Source organism: Mesocricetus auratus, unplaced genomic scaffold, assembly GCF_017639785.1.
Source record: "Mesocricetus auratus isolate SY011 unplaced genomic scaffold, BCM_Maur_2.0 Super-Scaffold_100011, whole genome shotgun sequence".
Taxonomy (NCBI): domain Eukaryota; kingdom Metazoa; phylum Chordata; class Mammalia; order Rodentia; family Cricetidae; genus Mesocricetus; species Mesocricetus auratus.
In genome coordinates, this window is record NW_024429195.1 from 38,183,523 (window position 1) to 38,206,620 (window position 23,098).

The 23,098-nt window shown below is 36.9% G+C and overlaps 1 protein-coding gene across 3 annotated transcripts in view; it reads left to right on the plus strand.

Moving 5' to 3' along the window:
- Naaladl2 (N-acetylated alpha-linked acidic dipeptidase like 2) overlaps positions 1–23,098 on the plus strand; it is a 1,212,242-nt gene that overhangs the window by 694,855 nt on the left and 494,289 nt on the right. For all 3 annotated transcript variants that reach the window (XM_040754622.1, XM_040754621.1, XM_040754623.1), the window contains 2 exons: positions 3,960–4,233; positions 21,237–21,356. In XM_040754622.1, the coding sequence (XP_040610556.1) occupies positions 3,960–4,233; positions 21,237–21,356 (394 nt within the window). The remainder of the gene's footprint in view (positions 1–3,959; positions 4,234–21,236; positions 21,357–23,098) is intronic.

Consider the following 23,098-nt stretch of genomic DNA (forward strand, 5'->3'; position numbering starts at 1 on the left):
TAGAATAGAGTTACTAATTATAATGGCTTAGGGAGATGGCAGTATAGGTGTTCTTCTAATGCCTATGAGTTTCCATCCACAGGTAGTGGAATAAGTTACAGTTGCCTAACTTACAAGTACTTGACTATGTGGCCAGGCATGAGTCCAATTAGAGGGCTGTTGTTTGTCTCAAATGTAATGGCACCGGTATGGCATCATTGGGGATATCTTTATGGTCCGATCATTGCAGTGCTTTACAACAGTGTAGGACTGCTTATTTTTCCTGGTCCCAGGCAATTTGCATAGAATCTCTTGATCTTATGATACTGAAAACAGTGAATCCTCACAATGGAGGATTCCAGGTCACTAAAATATATTATACCAAGAGAAGCAATCCAGAACCACAAAGACAAAAGCTTCTTGATCACTCTTATTTGAGGATCCTAATTCCAAATCTTTATGTGAGTATATAAGCTGCAGTAGCCACAGAAGTAAAGAAAGTAAAAAGTGTAGTATGTATGTGGTAGATGGTAGAGTATAGAGAGGATAATAGTGTGACACAGATTCTTTTTAAGAGTAATGGAGAAATCGTTGGAGTCCTTCATTTGGAGAGAGGATAGGAAAGACACCACTGAGAGAAAAGAGGAAGGAGAGAAAAAGAGCACGAGTGCTTGAAAAAACCACAGACAAATCTATTATTGTTTGTATTTAAATGTATATGTACATATGTAAATAATTTAAATGAAACTATAACATGTGAGTTGAAAATGCCTCCCAACCGCCACAGACTATTTAAAAATAACTGCAAACAAGAACACAAGCTTAAGAAGTCCACTTTCAAGTTGTTTTTAAGGGGAGTCTAAGAGAATCCTCAAACAATATAGGATATTACCATTTTCTCTAGATTACCTTCCAGAACTTGAAAGTAAGGCCCTGTTTCTGACACATCACACTCTTTAAATATGGGTCTTGGAGGAATGAAGTTAAACAAAAGCTTGTGTGGATTTCAAATACAAGGAGGAGGTAGGGAAACTTTTAATACAAGAAAATCAAACCTAAACAGCTCAACTATTTGGGGTGTAATACACTATTTGTGGAATAATGGTGTTCCACTGTCAGTTTGTGTGTGTGTGTGTGTGTGTGTGTGTGTGTGTGTGTGTGTGTGTGTGTGGTGTGTTCTTGGGTGATAGTGCATGTAGACCCCAATGAACACTGTTCCATGTTTCACTCATCTCTTTCCAATTGAATATTTGAAATAAGGTCTCACTGAAACTAGCCCTTTCTCCTAGAAATGGCAAGCCTATAATTATGTGCATCTATAATCTTTGCCAGCATCAATGAGGATGCCTGTTTTATGTTAACAAATGGCTATTGTTTAGCTTGCTCTAAAGATGCCCTGATATTCAATTAAATTCAGGCTGAAAGTATAATACAACAGATTTAAATTATTTAATCTCTAATGGGTAAAACAATGGGCCAAAGAACAGCACTTAAAAATTCTATGAAAACATCTACACTCTAGTGTATGGAAAGGGTATTCTAAGTCATAACCTTACTACTTTTTCTAGAGTTTTTCTCCTTAGGTATTGTTAAAAGAAGAATAAATTATTGGGGACAAAGCAATTTAATTACAATTAGTCAATATACTGCTTGTTTACTTGATGTAGTATTTTACACACACACACACATATATATATATATATGTATGTATATATTGTGTTTTTTATTGTGTGTGTATATGCATGTTCCTGCCTTGAAGCACAGATTCAGGTCAGATAATAAGTAGTAAGACTTCTTTTTCTTTCCTTCTACCTTGTGGTTCTTTGGATCAAACTCAAGTCATTAGGCATGGTGACAATGACTCTTTCTCATTGAGTGACATTTTAGCAAGCGTTTTGAAATGATATTCTAAAAATACAATTATGCTTCATACAAATATGTATTCATATGACTGCGTGTTGCAATGGATTTATTTAAAATATCGTAATATTACACTGACCAGACAGAGAGAGGAAGTAAGAAGGGAACCAATGTAGTAAAAGTTGCTGTGCAAGTGGTGAGCCAAGGCCTGGAAACCTGAGGATGAATAGTAAGTGGGACAGGGAGTGATGAAAGGCCTGGGGTTCAAAGAGGAAACAAAAAAACTCATATAGTATTAAAGCTACTGATCAATCAGGTCATAGTTCTCACATAATAAGACATCAATTACAGACCATTTTTAGTTTAAAGATAATATTCTTCAAATATCCTAGTCTTATTTGATCTCTTTCAGAGAAGGAATCAAACGAAAATACTCCCTATCTATGAGGGTTGTATAATTTTTTTCCAAATTAAACAGAAAATATTCCTGATGGGAACATTACTACTAACACCACATTGCTTTTAAAATAGGTGTGAAAATTACAAAATATCTAAAATCTCTAATGCATCCTATTATTAACAGAATTTGATTTTACATAAGAGAAATTCTTTTGGTGTACTCATTAATTTTTGAATGGATCTTATGATTGTTTTAATGAACATATCAGTATGTGTGATAAAGTTCAACACTCTTTAAAAGAACATATCAGCAATGGGGCAATAGGAAGAAATTTTCAATCCATTTATGAAATCAACTAGCATGGCTTTATATTAAATATTGCACTAAGTATTTTCTGAAGAGTACACTGTGCATAATAATTCAAAAATTAAAGTAAGGTTTTAAAATGGTAAGAGAAGAGGTAATGAAATATCCATTTGCTGATTCCATAACTTTTACCAAAAAGCAAAAACTAAGTTTATATGTATTCACTGTCACCAGTAATTTGATAGTTATTGTAGTCCATCCAAGTGGCTATAATACCCTAGAATGGGCAATTTACAAAAAAAAAAGGAATTTGGTTTTGCAGTTTTAGACTAGCAGTTTCTACAATCTTTGAGATGTATCTGCTTCCTGATATATCATTTCTTCTAGCTCTGTCTTACATGTGGTATAAAATGTATAAATCTCCTTCTGACCTCTTTTATTGGAGTGCTAATTACATTAATGAGTAATTTTACCTGTGATCTAAACACCCCCCACTAAATTCCCACCTCATCATTTGGACCCTTAGTACTTCAGAATACCAGTTTGAGGGAACTGATTCAGACATTCAAAACTGAACACAAATATTAACAAGTAATGTTATTTTATTGCCATCGACAAGCTCAACACTGGAATGAAAGGGTTATTTCAATGCCAATACATTGCTTATCTTTCACTCCCCATGATTAAATATGGGACAGAAGCAATCCAAAGTAGAAGTTAATCTTGGCTCACAATTTCAGAGGATAGAGTGTTATGTTGAGGAAGGCATGGTGACACAAGGGGTTCATTCCATGATGGGAGGGTTGAAACATGGCTTTTGAACAAAGAGTTACATCATAAAATATGTGGATGATCACCTTCGAGGACCACTAAAAGAGGCACCAAACTCCTGAAATTTCTTAATCTCCTGCACCTCTAAGAAACAGGCAATCAAAACATGAGCTTCACGGGGGCACATTTAGGACACAAACATAAACGTTCAGTGTGGAAGAGGGACAAAACAGAATTCTGTTTTAAATATCAGTAGATGTAGATTATTCAACACTCTTATAGGGAAACATATTAACCATGATAAAATCTATCTCATTATATATCATAGCTACTATGGGAACTCATTGTACATGGATTTTGTTAATATTGATAGCACAATCAGAAGGAATAAAGCACTAGTTGGCATTCATCATTCCTTGTAGTCCTACTTGAAAATAAATCCATCCTGCTTTGTTTTAATATGATCCCCTTCATTCTCATCAGCTCTACCAACTCTCTACATCTCTTAAGGTCAGGTCTTGTCACATTTATCCTTCAGTAGTTCATGAAATCTATTAATAAATTGCTCACATATCAACAGTTGCATATCTAAATTGTAAAGAATTCCTTTATTCTTTTTAAATGTGCTTTTAACTATTTTCAGAAATTTGCTACAACTCTATAAAAGTGAAGATGACATGGAAATTTCAAAGAAGATTAAGACTCACTGGACAGCTTTGGGCTTGGAAGATACACAGCTTATGAACTACTCAGTGTTGCTGGATTTCCCTGGGCCCTCTCCAGGCACCATCACTGTGAGCAGCACTGGCCAGTGCTTTTATCCTGATGGCCAGCCTTGCCGGGAAGAAGCCAGAAAAGGCCATAGCCAAGATCTGCTCTCATCATATGCTGCCTATTCTGCCAAAGGAACTCTCCAGGTAATTTGACCATTTGTCTCTGTCATTTTCACTGAAATGGAATTAGAAAACAACAGCTTTCATCTAAATTGAACTAACTGGTTAGGTGCAGCATACAAAAGTAGCCATTAAATATATTCCGTGTAGCAATGCCAGCAATCAAGGAAGAGGAGAAGTTCCTGAATCTTTACTTGTCAAATTTTGAAAGTGAAAACATGTTAGATGAATTTAATTCAAAGGTGTTGAAGGTACAACTGAGTTATTCACATTTTTCTCAGCCCATATATTTCAAGAGAATCTCATTTATGGTTTGAAGAGGCAAATTTGAATATGTTGATACGTAGGGAGAGAACAGAAATGGCAAGAATTGCATTTGAGATTGTTTATGCACATAAGAAATGAAGAGGAAAATTGATGCTATTACTCACACATTTGGGATTTGAAATGCTGCATGCCTGCATTCATGATGGCAAATGTGTGAAGTGGAGCCAGGTGTGGATTATTCCTCCACCTTTCAGGGTTAGCTAGCTTTGATAGTTCTTTTGGCATTCTGGTTCTGAACAAGATTTCTAGAGTCATATGTGTGAGTTAAAGCTCACACTGTAGTTACCCACTGTTTTCCTCCTCTCATATGATGCTGAGCGTCTTAGCTCTGTATGAAGCATCACTTCTCTGCCACCTGAGTACCGCCATAAGAATTAAAGTAGCAAATCTAAGTGAATCCCGTGAACAATTCATGACACAGAGTTCACATAATATGCCAGTTAGAAATAGTGGCATATTTTGCTTTATATAGTAGCTGTTCAGACTCAAAGTATAATTTTATCAAATATGTTTAGTCTTTTTTTTTAAACTGTAAGTTATCTAAATGAATACACATGAAGTTTTGCTATATTTCTATTGTTTATGTACAAATTTGAAATCTTTGTAATAAACTACAAGGAAAACATGGGACTTTTAAACAATTTAAAGTTACTATATAAAATTTCTTAAAACAATAGAATAACCAAGGTTTGTTACATTGCAACATACATTTTTTTCATGTTTTTAATTTTGGGATTGCTAAAGTGTACAGGGAATGCATGTGTACTCGTAGATCAAAAGGCTCCCATTTTGTGCTGTTTCTCTCCTTTTAGCAGAATTGCATGTAACCTGCATAAACTTAAAGAGTATTACTACTAATTAGATTTAATTTGATGTTAAATACATGCGATATTTTTAGCATAGAAGTCGTCTTTTGATTTGATAAAACATTCTTTTTCTGGAAATAATGGAAACACTTTTTTATATCAAGGAAAACACAAGGAAGCTTTGCCTTGGCTCAGAAAACACCTTTGCCTTGGCTTAGAAGCGGTGAACTTAGGGCACTGTGTGAAAAATTATTCAATCTATTTTGTCTTCGTCTCAAAACATTTACAAGGAACACAGTTTCTCCTTTCTCTTTTTTTCTTTTTGTCTCAAGTACATTCAGATCATCCCCTCCCAGCCCCGCCCTCCAAATAATGCAACCACAGGCACAAAAACAAAACAGCACTAGGAATTCAGTAAGTCTTTGGACTCATTCCTGCCTGCTTCTTTTTCAGTTCCTCATGGCAAACATTGATGATTGCCTGATCAGGGGGATCTTGAGAAGCTTTGTTCCCTTAACCTGGTCCTCTATGATGACTGGAAATACTGTTAGACCATAAATTCCATAGGCCCAACTCCAGATATCTCAGAGTATTGTACATATTCTTCTTACCAGTGATATGTGTTAAATAGTTTTGTTGTTTCATATAATTAACTAATCTTTCCAGAACACTTATGAAATTTCACCAATGTCTATAATGTTTACTTGAGACCATTTCATCATCTTAAATGTATTTAAGTTGCCAATTTTATCAAAGACATTTTAAAAATATTAACAAATCAATTACAAAAAAGGAAAAATCATATATTCTTCAGCCGACTCAACCTTCCTGAACCCTCATGTCTTCCTCTCCCCTCCTCTTCTCTCCTGTACCCTCTCCCCTCCCCCCATGCTCCCAATCTGCTCAGATGTTGCCTCATTCCACTTCTCTGGGGTATCATGCATATCTCTCTTGGGAACCTCCCTGTTTCCCAGATTCACTGCTAATGGGATTGTAGTCTGGCACTCCCCTGATCCATGTCTAAAATCCATATATGAGTGAGTACATACCTTGTTTCTCTTTTTGTGACTGAGTTACTTCACTCAGGATGATTTCTTCTAGTGCCATCCATTTGCCTGAAAATCTCAAGATTCCATTGTATTTTTCTGCTGAGTAGTACTCCATTGTGTAAATGTACCACATTTTCTCAATCATTCTTCAGTTAGGGAGCATCTAGGTTGCCTCCAGGATCTAGCTATTAAAGATAATGCTGATATGAACATAGTGATAAAAGCAGAGGCAGACCCATACCTAAACACTGAACTGAACTCCTGGAACCCAGTTGCAGAGAAGGAGGAGCGATGAGCAAAGGGGTCAAAACCGTGCTGATGAAATCCACAAAGATAGCTGACCTGACAAGGGGGAGATCTTGGACCCTAGGTTAATGGCTGAGAGACCAACAGGGGACTGATCCAGTAAGGAGGCCTAGGCAATCTCTGGGGACTTGGGTAATAGATCAGTGGTTACCACTGTGTACAAATGAAGTTTGGGAGCCCGTTCCACATGGAGGGATGCTGTCTCAGTCTGGACACATGAGGGAGGTCCTAGGCTTTGCCATGGATGAAATGACAAACTCTGGAGATTCCCCCTTGGAGGGCTTCACCCTCCCTAGGGAATGGTGTGGGGATTGGGTAGGGGGCTGGGGGGCTGGTGGAGGGTGAAGGGAGGAGGGGTAGGAGAGGGAGCTGGGATTGACATGTGAAGCAAGTATGTTTCTAATTTAAATTTAAAAAATGAAAAAAATCAAAGGAAAAATCAAAGGTGAGGGCAGATGTAGAATGTACTCCTTTGAAATATTTAGCTTCAACTGAAGGACCAAATGCCATTACACATAAATCTAATACTATCTGAAGACTTTTAAAAAGTTAGTCTTATAACTTAGATGAAAACATTAAGAGTAGCTATGTCAATACTTAATAAAACAAATATATTACCCACAGTACTTAAATAGAGGCATGAAGTAAGTATGTATTTGAAATATTTTTAAAACTCAAATGATGTGACTAGGGTAATCAAAAGTAAGACAATTCTAGTTATTGTGTGTGCATACAGAACATGTGCATACGCTTTACATCTATGTTCTATGGGGTTGTTGTTACACTGACATCCACACAGAACAGCTCATAGGGAAATGGTGTTTTTTGTGTATCTATGACAATTCCCCAAGTTGAATCAATCTTGAGTGGCTGTTGCTGCTGATTCAGACATAACGCTGTTCTTATTTTGAGTACATTCTGTGTTCATGAATTTCTATGAGGCAGAACCATTAACAAGTTTTTAAATTATTCTATTTGGGCTGCCAATAAAATTCCCCACATCTTTTGCTTTTTACAAGGTTATTTTCAGAGGAGTAGCTCCCCTTTATTTTGAAGAGCTGTCATGGCCATTCATCATAGGACTGTTTGTATAAACTTCCAATTTGTGCTTCCTGGTAACTGTCTAAAGAGCATTTGAGATATCTGATATCTACTCTGCAAACCTACTTAGTGCCAGCATGATGGATGGAGCACTTTGCAAATTCTTTGTAATTCATTGTGCACTAGAAAGGTGACATTGTTTACCCCATAATAATGACAGGTAGGTCAGTAAAAGGGTCCTAAGGAGAGTTGGCTTGTCAGATGCAAAATACATATTAAAATGGATATATAAATAATTTAGCATGTGTGTGTGTTTAGAATTAGGGAATTAAAAAGTTATTTACATTTACTAAAATAAAAAATGACTACAATAATATCACAGGAATAGAAACACTGGTCATGAGGTTTGGCCACAGGTAATTAACTTTATATACAGAAAGCTAATTGCTATTAAATCATTACTTTTGTCTAAATTGAAAGTAAGATGACTCAGAAAAAAGAAATTAACTAATATTTAGTAGACTTTGTCTCTACAATTTTCTGCATTTGAGGAAGGGTTCACAGACCCATACATTTTAGGGATTCAGTTTGTTTTCCTTCTGTAAAGTTTTAATCTTTGGCCAAGAGACATTTCAAGGAAAGCAATTTGATGGGGAGGCTTATTTTCAACAACACATTGCCTGTGCATAAGGTATAGTTTCATTGACATATTTATTAGAGCTCTACTCCACAGACAACAAAACTGGAGTCTATCCTGTCAGTTGCACAAATGGGGAATCATTGAGTCTCCTAATCCTTTAGGACCTTGTTCATGTTGTCAGGGAGGAAAATGACAGTTACCTGCATGATTGCTGTGGGGTAGAAATACTAAAAACATAGAGTGTCTGCTACTTGGAAATAATCAAATACCAAAGCAACTGTTATTATTTGGAAGAAAGTAGGCATATTTTTATAAAGAAATTAAGAAAATATCAAAATGTTATCATAAGATTTTTTAAATTCAGATTTATTGTATTTATCATGCTGTGTGAACATAAACTTCCAATGTTATGCTCACCATAGCAAATATTAATAACTAGAAAAATATGTTTTAAGTTATGAATAAAATATAAAACATTCATTATCTTGAAGACTTCAGTAATGCAGATATTAAATATTTTATTTGTGAAAGCAGAGTGATCCATTATATCAAATTGTGCGTGATGAGTATGGCTTGTTGTTATGTATAGCCCTTATGACACAGTAGTCTAACACATGAAATCTGACCACAACGTCAAATATTTAGCTGGAAAGTCTTACAAAGAAAAATATCACTATTAGAAATATAACTCATATTCTTTTTAAATCTTCCACAACTTGAAAATGAAAAAAAGATGGAATTGCATAGACTTGATCTTACTTGGTTTTTGTTATAGATAAAAATAGCAGAACTCTAGGGGAAAGAAGAGAATTACTGAAATATTGGGTACATGACTTTGAAGATGAAGTTTTTTATATCACCAATGTAGCAATGTGGTCCTTGAACTGCTCTGTAATGGTGACAACGGTCTGGCATTTTACTCATCTTGTTTATTTTTCTCTTGTGGGTTCCTTGATTTGGTAACCATGTACAAGTCAAAGATAAATGAATGATGACACAGCTACATGTGACTGTTTCTCATCTAAAAAATTGACATGTTATCCATTAGGCAAATATGGTTTTCCGTTTTTGGTTTCAGATGATCTGTTCACTACTCAAGTGGGCTTTGAAGTTTTGCCTTTTTTTAAAGAATATTACTTACAAATTTTCTTGGAAATGTTATCTATATTTTAATTTCTAAAAATTTGAAAGTTTATGTATAATTGTTTAAATTAATATCTACCTCATATCAGTAAATTCTAGAACTTTGATATTTTCAGAACTAGAGAATAAGGTGAAAAAATACAGCACTTCTGTTTGTATTATTCCAAATCACTGCAGTTATTACACTCACTTTCCCTCCCCTCCTCCCACACCCTCCCACCAACACCCCCAACATCCCTTCATTTCAGAAGGGAGGGTGAGGCCCTCCATGGGGGGTGTCTGTATTCTGTCATTTCCTCCAGGGCAGGGACTACATCCTCCCTCAAGAGTCCAGCGTGAGAGTGCATCTCTCATTGTTGGATAGGCACCCAAAGTCCATTTGTATGCCCCGGATAAATACTGATCTACTACCTAAGGCTCAATAGATTACCTAGGCCTTCTCACTGACACCCACATTCAGGAGGGGTCTTGATCAGTCCCATGTTGGATTCCCAGGCATCAGTCTGGGATTCAAGAGCTAACCATTGTCAGGTCAGCTGTTTCTGAGGGTTAAATCAGCCCAGTCTTAACCCCTATGCTCATCAGTCCTCCCTCTCTGTCACTGGATTCCTAGAGTTCAGCTCAGGGTTTAGCTGTGGGAATCTTCCTCTGCTTCCATCAGCCACTGAATGAAGGTTCTCTTTCCCAGACTCTCTGCCTATGGGATTGTAGGCTGGTACTCCCCAGATCTATGTCTAAAATCCATATATGAGAGAGTACATGCCATGTTTGTCTTTTTGTGACTGGGTTACCTCACTCGGGATGGTTTCTTCTACTGCTATCCATTTGCCTGCAAATTTCAGGATTCCATTGTTTTTTTTCTGCTGAGTAGTACTCCATTGTGTAAATGTACCACATTTTATCTATCCACTCTTCGGTTGAGGGGCATCTAGGTTGCTTCCAAGTTCTGCCTATTACAAATAATGCTGCTATGAATATAGTGGAACAGATGTCCTTGTTGTATTAATGTGCATCTTTTGAATGTATGCCTAAGAGTGGAAATGCTGGGTCTTGTGGTAGGATTATTCCCATTTTTCTGAGAAATCTTGATACTGATTTCCAAAGTGGCTGTACTAGTTGGCACTCCCACAAGCAGGGGAGGAGTGTTGACCTTTCTTCACAACCTCTCAAGCATAAACTGTTGTTTGTGTTTTTAATTTTAGCCATTCTGACAGAAGTAAGATGATATCTCAGAGTTGTTTTAATTTGCATTTCCCAGATGGCTAAGGATATTGAGCACTTTCTCAAGTGCCTCTCAGCCATTTTAGACATCTCTATTGAAAATTCTCTATGTAGTTCTGTAGTCCACTTTCTAATTGGATCCTCTGGTGTTTTGAAGACTTGCTTCTTCAGTTCCTTGTAAACCTTAATCCCTAAGCCACAAAAGACACAACTAAAAAGGGATCTTCAGACCAATTAATACCCCTCATGAACATTGATGTAAAAATACTCAATAAAATACTGGTAAATTGGATCCAAGAACATATCAAAACAATCATTCACCATGATCAAGTAGGTTTCATCCCAGGGATGCAGGGGTGGTTCAATATACGAAGATCCATCAATGTAATACACCATATAAACAAGGTGAGAAACAAAAATCACATGATCATCTCACTAGATGCAGAAAAAACCTTTGACAAAATCCAACACCCCTTCATGATAAAGGTCTTGGAGAGATCTGGGATAACAGAAACATACCTAAACATAATAAATATAATAAAACCTATATACAGCAAACCAACAGCCAACATCAAACTAAAGGGACAGAAACTCATTGTGATTCTGCTAAAATCAGGAACAAGACAAGAATGTTCACTCTCTCCATACCTTTTCAATATTGTACTTGAAATTCTAGCTAGAGCCATACGGCAACAAAAGGAGTTCAAGGGGATACAAATTGGAAAGAAAGATGTCAAACTTTCACTATTTGCAGATGATACGATAATTTGCATAAGTGATCCAAAAAACTCTTCCAGGAAATTCTGACAACTGATATATATATATATACTTTTAGCAAAGTGGCAGGTTACAAGATCAACTTAAGAAAATCAGTAGCCCTACTATATACAAATGATAAAGCGCTGAGAAAGAAATCAGAGAAGCATCACCATTTACAATTGCCACAAACAACATAATATACCTTGGGGTAATGCTAACTAAACAAGGGAAAGACCTGTAGCACAAGAACTTTGAGTCTTTACAGGAAGAAATTAAAGAAGACATCAGAAAATGGAAAGATCTCCCATGCCCTTGGATAGGTAGGATAAATGTAGTAAAAATGGCAAACCTGCCAAAAGCAATCTACAGATTCAATGCAATCCTCAATAAAATATCAGCACAATTCTTCACAGATATTGAAAGAACAATAATCAATTGTGCATGGAAAAACAAAAGACACAGGACAGCCAAAACAACCTTACTCAACAAAGCAACAGCTCTAGGCATCACCATCCCTGACTTTGAGCTCTATTATAGAGCTGTATTCCTGAAAACAGCTTGGTATTGGCACTAAAATAGACAGGTAGACCAATGGAATCGAATCGAACACCCTGATATTAACCCATACATGTATGAACATTTGATCTTCGACAAAGAAGCTCAAAATATACAATGGAAAAAAGAAAGCATCTTCAACAAATGGTGCTGGCATAACTGGATGCTGGCATGTAGAAGAATGAGGATAGATCCATGTCTATCGTCATGCACAAAACTTAAGTCCAAATAGATCAAAGATCTCAACATAAATCCAGCCACACTGAATGTCTTAGAAGAGAAAGTGGGTGGTACCCTTGAAAAAATTGGTACAGGAGACAGCTTCCTGAACATAACACCAGTAACACAGACAATGAGGTCCACAATTAGTACAAGGGACCTCCTGAAACTGTGAAGCTTCTATAAGGCAAAGGACACAGTCAACAAGAAAAAAAGTCAACCTTCAGAATGGGAAAATGATATTCATTAACCCCACATCTGACAGAGGGCTGATCATCATCATCATCTCAAAAATAGCAAAATGTTATGTGGATTTTAGACATAGAGCAAAGGATTACCAGTCTACAATCCACACTGTCAAGAAGCTAGGATTCAAGGAAGAACCTAAGAGAGACATACATGGTCCCCTGGGGAAAGGGAAAGGGACAAGAACTTCTAAGCAAATTGGGAAGGGATGAGATCTCCTAAGCAAATTGGGAGCATGGTGGGAAGGGAGAGGGAGTTAGGAGAAAGAGAAGGAGAGAAGAAGAGGGTAGAGGAGGCCATGAGGGAACAGGGACATTGATTCAGGGGAAGAAGAGAGGAGAGCAAGAAAAGAAACCTTAATAGATGGAGCCATTATGTGTTTAAAGAGAAATGTGTCAGTAGGGAAATGTCCAGAGATCTAAAAGTATGACGCCTACTAACATTATAAGCAATAGTGGAGAGGCTACCTTAAAGCCCTTCTCTGATAATGAGATTGATGTTTACCTTATATACCATCCTAGAGCCTTCATCCAGTAGCTGATAAAAGCAGAAGCAGACAGCCACAGCTAAACACTGAGCTGAACTCCTGAAATCCAGTTGCAGAGAGAGAGAAGGGATAAACAAAGGGGTCAAGACCAGGCTGGAGAAACTCACAGAAACAGCTGACCTGAACAAGGGGAAGTTCATGGACCCCAGGCTGATAACTGGGAAACCAGAATAGGACCAACTATGATGCACTGAACGTGGGTATCAGTTAGTTGGCCTGGACAATGAATCGGCCTCTAGTCATGGAAAAGCATTTATCCTTAGTATATGAATGAACTTTGAGAGCCCATTCCACATAGAGAGATACTTTCTCAGCCTGGACACAGGGGAGATCCTTGGTCTTGCTCCAAATGATATGACAGAGTTTGAAGGTCCCCTATGCAAGGCCTCACCCTCCCTAGGGTGCAGTAACAGGATGGGATAGGGGTCAGTGGAGGGCAGAGGAGGAGGGGAGTGACATGCACTGGGACTGACATGTAAAACAAGCTTGTTTCTAATTTACATTTAAGAAAAGAAAGTAGGGAATCAAAAAATAGCAAAATAAAATATATTTAAAAATCAGGCAGTGGATCAGTGTTTATCCTTGGCATACAAACAGACATCGTGTGTCCAAAACACAAAGAGGGATGCTCTCTCAGCCTGGACTCTTAGGGGGAGTGCCTGGACCCTACCCAGAGTAAAATGACAGACTCTAGATATCCCCTATGTGGAAGGAAGTGGGGATAGGGTGGGAGGCTGGGGGGGGATGATGGAGGGGTGCAGGAGGAGGGGAGGGAGAGGGAACTAGGATTGACATGTGAAACAAGCTATTTAAAATTAAAATAAGAAAAAAAGAGAAAAAAGTAAAAATAAAATTTAAATATATTGTTTCTTCAGTAAAATGAAAAACACTTTAGAAGTTATTTTGCTTCATTTTTTGGTAAATTATATTTTGATAATTTCATAATTCATGAATACCATGTTTACATGATTTCAAACCCCCCCTTTTCTCTCTCACATCTTCCCATGTTCTCCCAACTCCCTCTTAAGTTCATGACATTCTTTTCTATAATTATTATTGTCTTGAAAATACATATACATACACACAGCCTACAGGGTCAATTCAGTATCCTTATATATCCCTCAGAGGGATCATCCCTGGAGAAAATGATTTGTTCCTCTCTCAGCAACTACTTATTGCCTGTCTTTCTTCATATAAGGGTAGGGCCTTTTGAAATTTCACTTTGGCGTTAGCATATTGGCTGCAGTCACTGTGTAAGTGCAACAACCTTGTTACATCTAGAAGACAATGTATATAGCATCAGGATTCATGGCCCTGGGCTCTTCTGACGTTTCTCCTCTTCTTTTGTGATGTTTATTTCACTTCTAACTAATTTTATTATTTCCATATCATACATCTCAAGAGAATGGCACTTCAGATCTCATAAGTAATATCTTCTAGAACTTGTTTATGGATTACATGTCTGCTTTGAGCAAAATCTTCACATGTCAAGCCCAGTCTTCAATTTGATTTCTGAAAAAACGTTAGGGTTAAGTAATGTAGAGAGGTCAGGATCTGTTTTTATGTAACTAATGCCTTTGAAGGAGTGACTTAAAGATTTTTAAGAGATCAGGAAGTTTTCCTCTCTCTCTCTTATGTAGAGTCTAACACAAAGAAGTCACTCAACAGAAGCAGAATTTATAGACTTTTTTATTCTTAGACTGCAGAACAGGTAGAAAATAAACTATTGTTTGGGCTACTGATGCTGTACAAGTTTATGATGCCACTGAAAGACACTATGGAAGGCTGATGGGTGGAGATACAAAACAAAAATTCTGCAAGTTCTCTCTCCTCTCTCTCTCTCTCTCTCTCTCTCTCTCTCTCTCTCTCTCTCTCTGTGTGTGTGTGTGTGTGTGTGTGTATGTGTGTGTTTCTGTGTGTGTGTATGTGTGTGTGTGTGTGTCTTAGGGAAATGTGTGGTGAATGTCTGTGTGGGAGGAGTGCTCTTGCTTTGGAAACCCATGTGGTGTCCACAGGCTGATTTCAGTTATCTTCTGGCACTTGCCTACTTATTTTGATGCAGTGTCTCTCATTTAGCCTAGAGCTCAGATATTTATCTACCTTTAGTGACACAGCACTTTAGAGCTTATTTTGTTTCTGTCTTCAGCACTGGGGATACAGGCTGGGCCTCGTTGCCAAGCTTTTTGGGTGTACACTGTAGACCTGAATTCAGGGACTCATCCACCTGCATCAAGCACTTTCCCTAACCCTTGGAGAACTGTAATTTTAAGCAGAATCTTTATTCTCCAGACTGACTGACCCTCTTTAAGCAGACAGCACCATGAATTTTTCTTCACTAGTAGGATCCAGTTGTAAAGCACATTTCTTGGTGAAATGGCCTCCAGTAGATGACTCCAGAGAGTTTGTGCCACTTCTTTCTTTCTTCTGAGTCTCACATTCTTTATCCCAAAGAGATGGAATATTGGCTTGCTATCTGAGATGAATAATGTATAGAGTGTTACTGACATATAGATTTATCAAGTATGATTTCGTGTATTAATATTGTTCCATAGCATTTCTGATTAACAACTCAAAAGCTTGACATTTCAAGGAAAACCTTTTTCACAATAAAATTAGAGCACTTTAAACAACTCGTCTATACATCACGTCTTTCCTAAATTGATTTAATTATCTTAATATCTTATAATACTCACTACACAGGAAGACTTGCTTTCTGGTTTCTATTAATTTTTGAAAAAAACTATTTCTACTTATGGAAATACCATTAAAATCACGGAAATCCTGTTGTAAGGAGTGTCATTCTACCATGTTTCAATTCCAAGCTGTTAAGAGAAGCTTTCCTTGAGAGGAGCCTTCCCGCCAGCCTGGTTCCAGAGCCGCTTCAATCCCAAATAAACACACAAGAGGCTATATTCATTATGAAGCTGTTGGCCTTGCTTGTCTCTTACTGGCTAGCTCTGCTTTAAGTAATTACCCCATAATTGTTAATCTAAGTATGTCTCTTACCGGGGAATAGTTCTGGGCTCCTACCCCCATGGCGGTTACATGTTGACTCTCTTGTGTTTCTCCTCCCAGAATCCTCCTGGACTCCTAGCCCCACCTATCTAGATTCCTATTGGCCAGCAGTAATTTATTAACATATACACAGGACTTCCCCAACATCTCCTCTTTTCTGTTTAAACAAAAAGAAAGGTCTTAACTTTAACATAGTCAAATTGTATATGACAGAACAGTTATCAAGTAAGAACACAGTTACAACATTTTGTCTATTAACATTTAGCAAGATCTAAAGAAAATATCATCCATCCCATCCTTGTGAGTCTAAAGTTCTATATGTAGCTTATCTCTTATCATAACTAAGGAAAACTATAATTATAACTATCTGTCTTCAACTCCATCAAAGACCACAGAAGGATAATATATAAACACTAGGATTGACAGAGGTATCTTACTGCCTGGACAGTCACCCGAAGTTCCTCTGTAATGTTGGGGCATCCATCTTCAGCCCATAGGCCACAATGTGTCTGGAACACTTCTCAGCAAAGCAAGAAATTTCAAACTGTCCATCTGCATTGGCAGTCTGTCAGTCATTTGTCTTTGTCCTGCAGGACGTCTCCTAGACTCTTCCATGAAGCAGGAACCCTGTAAGACTGAGTTCAGCAGTCACTTTTCTGTGGGTCCTGCATGTCCAGATTATACAACAACAGTCAAACAGTCTAGGCAAGAGCAGTTTCTTGCCCAAATGGCTAATATTGCCACGTTGAAAGCAAACTCCATAACGAGTTTATTCGATGCCCATTTTCCTCTCAGACATAATTGGTGCTGCCAGGAGCAGACATTTCTCATTGTCAAGAAAAACCCTAAACCATTTAAAATGCCATTTTCTGATGGTCTTTGAGAGGTTTGAAGACTATCTGTCTCAAATACATCTCTATATATCTAGAAAACCTAACTTACCTAACTATAAGATCTGACTCTTATAAGTAACTATCTATAGCCTGTATTCAATTATGCATTACGTTTTAAAAGATCAGTATAAGCACAATACTTAATCAAGAGGAGAAATATACATATCACAAATTTGACCTTGAATTTGTATCAATAAATGAAAAACAATACCCATACCATAATTCCCCTTTTTACCATTAAAAAAGATTGGCTGTGATCACTAGCCAATTATAAACAATCCCATTTAAATGAAAACAAAGTTTTATAAACAAGATGGAAATTGGGACGTCGCTCATTCCAAACTGCTTCCTGCTGAAAGGGGGCGCTGTTTATACCATGGGGATCATGACAAAACTCAGAAACCTGTGTAAGTCCATATTTTCGGGGTCTGTAAAGCTGCATCATCTTAGCTGTTTCGATTGTTGGAACACCTGGTCCACTGCTTCCGGGGGTCTTGGTTCGTCAAACCACAGAAGCCTGGAAGAAATCCTCAGCTTTTTATGTTCTGTGGAAACATAAATTAAAACTCCATTTCCGAGTAACATATCCTTATACTTAAATTTTGAAGTCAAGGCATTTTCAAAAGATAGAAGTTGGATTAATTCAGCAGCATTTATAATCAAGTGTACTTTAGCAGCTGTTCCTTCCTTAGCAATCAAAAAACTGAAAAACACAATAGCATACAGTATCCAGACTCTCTGTGTATTTCCATCTTTACGTGGCTTATTTATTTATTATTACTTTATTTCTTTCACTTTTATTTCTTTTTCTCTGAGACAGGGTTTCTCTTTGGAAATCCGCCTGCCTCTGCCTCTGGAGCAATTCCTACCGGCGTGCGCCACCACAACGCCAGCTTTTGTATTTATTTACCACTTTGCCGTTTCATTTTCTCTCTCAATCTCACGTATATTTTTAAACACACTGTAAACCTTTAGAGATTTTCTTCATCGAAGTCTGACTTTACTGTAAATCTTTATGTTTTTCTGACCACGTGTCTTATCTGTAAAACCGCGGCTGTTTTAAACTGCCAGTTTTTCCATCAAGATGGCGGGCGTAAGCGTGACTCCAGCTTACCGCCTCAGTCCATGCTGACATCCAGCAAAAGCTGCCACTTCCAGCTGTACGTACACACCTTTCAATCGTTAGCAGAGTCTCTTAAAACAACCTTGTTGGTTTTTTTTTCCTTTTTCTTTTTCTTTTTCTTTTTATGCCAAGTCAGGAAGACTCCAGTAAGCGAGCAGCATGAATCTCGGCTTGTCGCTAGCAAAACAGAGCACACCTGAGAAAAATGCTGCTACCAAAAATCTGTGCTTCTCTCCGTTCTTCTGTTTCTAAAATTCCTTTAAAGCTTTTGTCATTCTGCGTGGAAATTCATGATCCTACTCCTGATCACCATTATGTTAAGAGAAGCTTTTTCCTTTGCTAGCCGCTTTGGTTTATCCCCCGCCAGTCTGCCGCGCCAGCCTGGTTCTAGATCCGCATGAGTCCCAAATAAACACACAAGAGGCTATATTCATTATGAAGCTGTTGGCCTTGCTTGTCTCTTACTGGCTAGCTCTGCTTTAAGTAATTACCCCATAATTGTTAATCTAAGTATGTCTCTTACCGGAGAATAGTTCTGGGCTCCTACCCCCATGGCGGTTACATGTTGACTCTCTTGTGTTTCTCCTCCCAGAATCCTCCTGGACTCCTAGCCCCACCTATCTAGATTCCTATTGGCCAGCAGTAATTTATTAACATATACACAGGACTTCCCCAACACAAGCTTTGCTAAAATCTCATTGCTGATTCCTTCTCAAATATTTTACCACAAGCACTCATTTTTACAGTGTTTCCAATTTCTTCTCAGCTATCTCAATATGGACCAATATTGTTATAAACATAGAATATGATTTCACTTAACATGAAATAATATATGTTGTTTCTTTTCTGTTGTTGTTGCTTTAAGTTCTTTGTTCCTCATTCAAAAAATGTAAGTCTTTAATTCATCTCTAGTTTAGGGCATAAAATAAATAGAGTGTTCCTGATGGTGTAGTGGATGATTTTCTAACATGAATGAAGAAAAGCAGTCAGAAGAGGGTCATTGTCGCAATGACCACATGTGGAAAGAAGCAGCTTGGCACTTTATCAAAGCATTGTATATATGTGTCAGAATAATTCAATACTTTTTGCAGCTATGATTTTCAGTTTTCTTAAAGGTAAATAGGAAAGACTTTCAGAAAGGATATTCTCAGAGACATCTTCAAAAGACAATAAATACATGCATTTTTGTCAAACCCTCATTTCTTCAGGAAACTAAGACTACTGTAAATATTGTAATTATCACACTTAAGTTGAAAAAGATTTGTATAGTTTTGGCTATCCTAAGGGCCACTGAGAGAATAAAGTAACTTATATTCCAAAATTACTCTATTGACATGTGTTTTATATGGGGTTAGGTGAAGTGAAAAATGTTTGAACTTTTGATGCAAGCTATCCACAATTCCCAACAATGTACTATTTTCTCGTGATTGATATTTTGCAATTGTCATACATTTTACATAAATCATGTATTTGTATGTATGTGTGAACAATATCTACCACTATAGCTGTAAAATTTTCCCTCAACCATTTTTAAGTATGACAAATATGTTCATTAATATGACCAATAGAGTAATAGTCAATTTCTAGGTGCCATCATTGAATCTCAGATAGTGTATACTTTACTAGTTTGAAATGAAAAATGCATTTTTTCTTCTTTTTGCAGTGTAATCATTAATATTACGTGATAATTTATTTACACAGTTTCTTAAGATCATAGATCAAAGGTGGTTTACATGGTAATAGCATCAGTAAACACAAAAATTATATTAAAGAAACTTATTTAATCTCATTTTAATATGAAGAATATTTTAGGGGAAACACTTTCTGACATAAGTGTTTTAACCATTAGGTCTTGACAAATTCACTTGAAAGTGTAATTTAGTTTTTCTAATATTGCATAATTATTTAAGTATGAGCCCCAGCAACTGACAATGCATGCTGAGTAATTGGAGAAAATAATGTGCAATGTGCCCTCAAAAAGAATTTTCATAGTAGTAGAAATTGAAACTATGAATGCATACACACGCGCATGTGCACACACACATACACACACCCCACAGAGACAGGCAACCGATGTAGTTAACAGAGGCAGACACAGATTATTTGGAGGTAAAACTAATTAAAGTTCATATTGTGCAACATGGAGATACAATTTTATCTTATAGGTAGCGTTTGAAATGTACTAGCAAAGTTTTGAAGATGTTGATAAATGTGATATCTAAAAGTGATGGTTAATGTTAATTGTCAGCTTGACTTAATCTAAACATATCTAGTGGATAGATACACCTTTTGCCTCTGTGAGATGCCATTGACTACATTAATTGCAGTAAGAAGAGTTGCCAACTGGGAGTTGTACTATTGCCTGGCTCGGATCACAAATTTTGTGGTATGAAAAATGGAATAGAAGAGTGCCATCCGTCCACTGATGAATGCTTCTTCATCTTATATAGCACTTATGAGTTGTTGAAAGAGAATCCTTTGCTCAAAATGGATTATCTAGGGATGCTGGTTTGTGTTGCCAGATGAAGTAGATTTAGCTAAGAATTCTGAAATTCCCCTCTCCATTTCTCTGTTCACTTCCACTCACTCCTTTCATCATCATGTCTATGGCAAGATGAAACTTGAAAGAATAAATTTTGTATTACATAAACATTAGAACCCACAGCAACAATTATTTTATTACAGAAAGTATAGCTGAAATGAATCATGTTTCCTGCTTGGAATGTCTTTTATGGGTTCTGTATTTCAGAAATTTGCAAGAAGAAAAATAGGAACCAGGACTACTAATAGGGGCATCACATGTTTATAACTATTTTACTTGAAAAGGGGGTACTATTTTAAAGGAACAATATAGAGGTAAGGCATGGTTGAATATTTGTAATTTGTAAAATGATTCATGAAATTTGAGTCTAGAAGAGACATCTTGATGGTTTTCAACTTGTAGTAGTAAAGGAAGAGAAGTGACAGTTAAGCTTCATCCTCTTGGTAAGAGGCATCATCATAACTGTTTAGTTAGAGAGTTAAAGTTAGGAAAAGATGGGTTGCCTTTGAAGATTTGAATCACTACAAATGACTGGATATATGACATTATTCTCACTATAAGGTTTTATTTTTCTTTATATTTTCTCCTCTTTCAGGGTGATGTCATCGATGTGAGCTATGGAACTGCAGATGATTTTAAAAGGATTACAAAATTAAAAAATACAGCAAATCAAATTGCACTTCTGAAATTAGGAAAATTACCACTGCTCTATAAGGTTAGTGCAAAGGCTCTTATTTGGAGGTAGAGTAAATGAGTTTCTTTGTGCTGTTTGTGGTAGGTGCTTTTGAAATTATGGAAAGAGGGAGAGTACATGTATGTGCATGTGCTTGCTCTTTCACATGTGTGTGTGTGTGTGAGAGAGAGTGGGGGGGAGAATTATAAGAAATGTCATTTCCAAATTAGAATAAATTAACATCTTTATGGAAAAGAAATGGTTGCCTATGTTACTTAAATGAGGAGATGTGCTTAGTTGGGATTACTGAATCTGTGAGCTCTAAACAAGGAGAATATCCATATAAAAATCCACATCAAAAATGTTGACAATGAGAACTTGGGCTACCTCTTTTAATAGCATAAATGAATCTTTCAATCTGCTGTCAAAACTGACTAATTTCCATGTGCATCCATCCTGTCTGATTAGAAACTAACTGACTTATACGCTTCTATGATTAATTTTGTAAACTCTGTAAATTCACAGTTACTGCCTGTACTAAGAAATCCAATTAAAATAGAATTTCTAAGGAGATGTAGAATTTTTATTTATTTTTATTTAAATTGAAGTTTATTAACACTGATCCATTAGATACACTTATATAATTAAAGCAGTTCAAACTAAATAGTGGATAAATATTAAAACAAAATATAGCCAGGGTTGCTTGTTATAATTTCATTTCCTATTTCTGTTTGGAAAGTATAGTCATTGTGGTTATATCACAGGAAGTACTTGTTCTTAAGATGAATTGGACTTTTTCTTATACAATTTTAAGGGTTTTGCTAATCCTCAAGCCCCCCCACACACCAATATCCATAAAAGTGTTGGATGATCTATTAAGAAAGAAGATGCCAGACTTGGTAGCAGCTTCCTTTGGTCTCAGCACTCAGATAGCAGAGTCAGGTTGATCTTTCTGAGTTTCAGACTAGCCTAGTCTACTTGGTCCAGGCCAGCCAAGGCTTCAGAGTAAGACATTGTTTCAGGAAGAAAGAAAGAAAGAAAGAAAGAAAGAAAGAAAGAAAGAAAGAAAGAAAGAAAGAAAGAAAGAAAGAAAGAAAGAAAGAGATGAGAGATGGGAGAGGGAGGGAGGAAGGCAGGTAGGGAGGGAGGGAGGGAGAAAGGAAGAAGGAAGGAGGAGAATCTCTGACTTTCATTTTCTTTCAAGGGTGTGCTTATAGTTAAAATAGTGTTGGATCATTGCCTATCTGTGACATAGTTTTAAAGATAAAAAAGGACAGTGATATTATCTTGTGCTAGATAAACTTTTGAAGTTCTGCAATTGCTTTAAAACAGCCACATATTAGCCAGGTATTAGTGGTGCATGCCTTTAATCCCAGAACTTGGGCGGCAGAGGTAGGTGGATTTCTGTGAGTTCAAGGCCAGCCTGGTCTGCAGAGCAAGTTCCAGACAACCTCTAAAGCCATACGGAGAAACTGTGTCTCAAAACAACAACAACAACAACAACTACTGAAAGTGATTCCATGTTAGTAGAGGTGGACTGATACGTATTTTTGAATGGAAGAAGGAACCAAATAACACAGTTGGTATGTATGAGTCTGATAAGTTCATTTTATGGATTTCAAAATGTGACTTAGGCTATTTTTAATAACTTTATGCTTGCCTATGCATTATACAATGATTGTGTATTTTATAAGAGAAAATGCCTTTAACATTTCAAATAAAGTGTCTGGAGAGAGGGCTCAGCTGTGAAGGGCAGTTATTGTTCTTGTAGAGGACCAGTGATA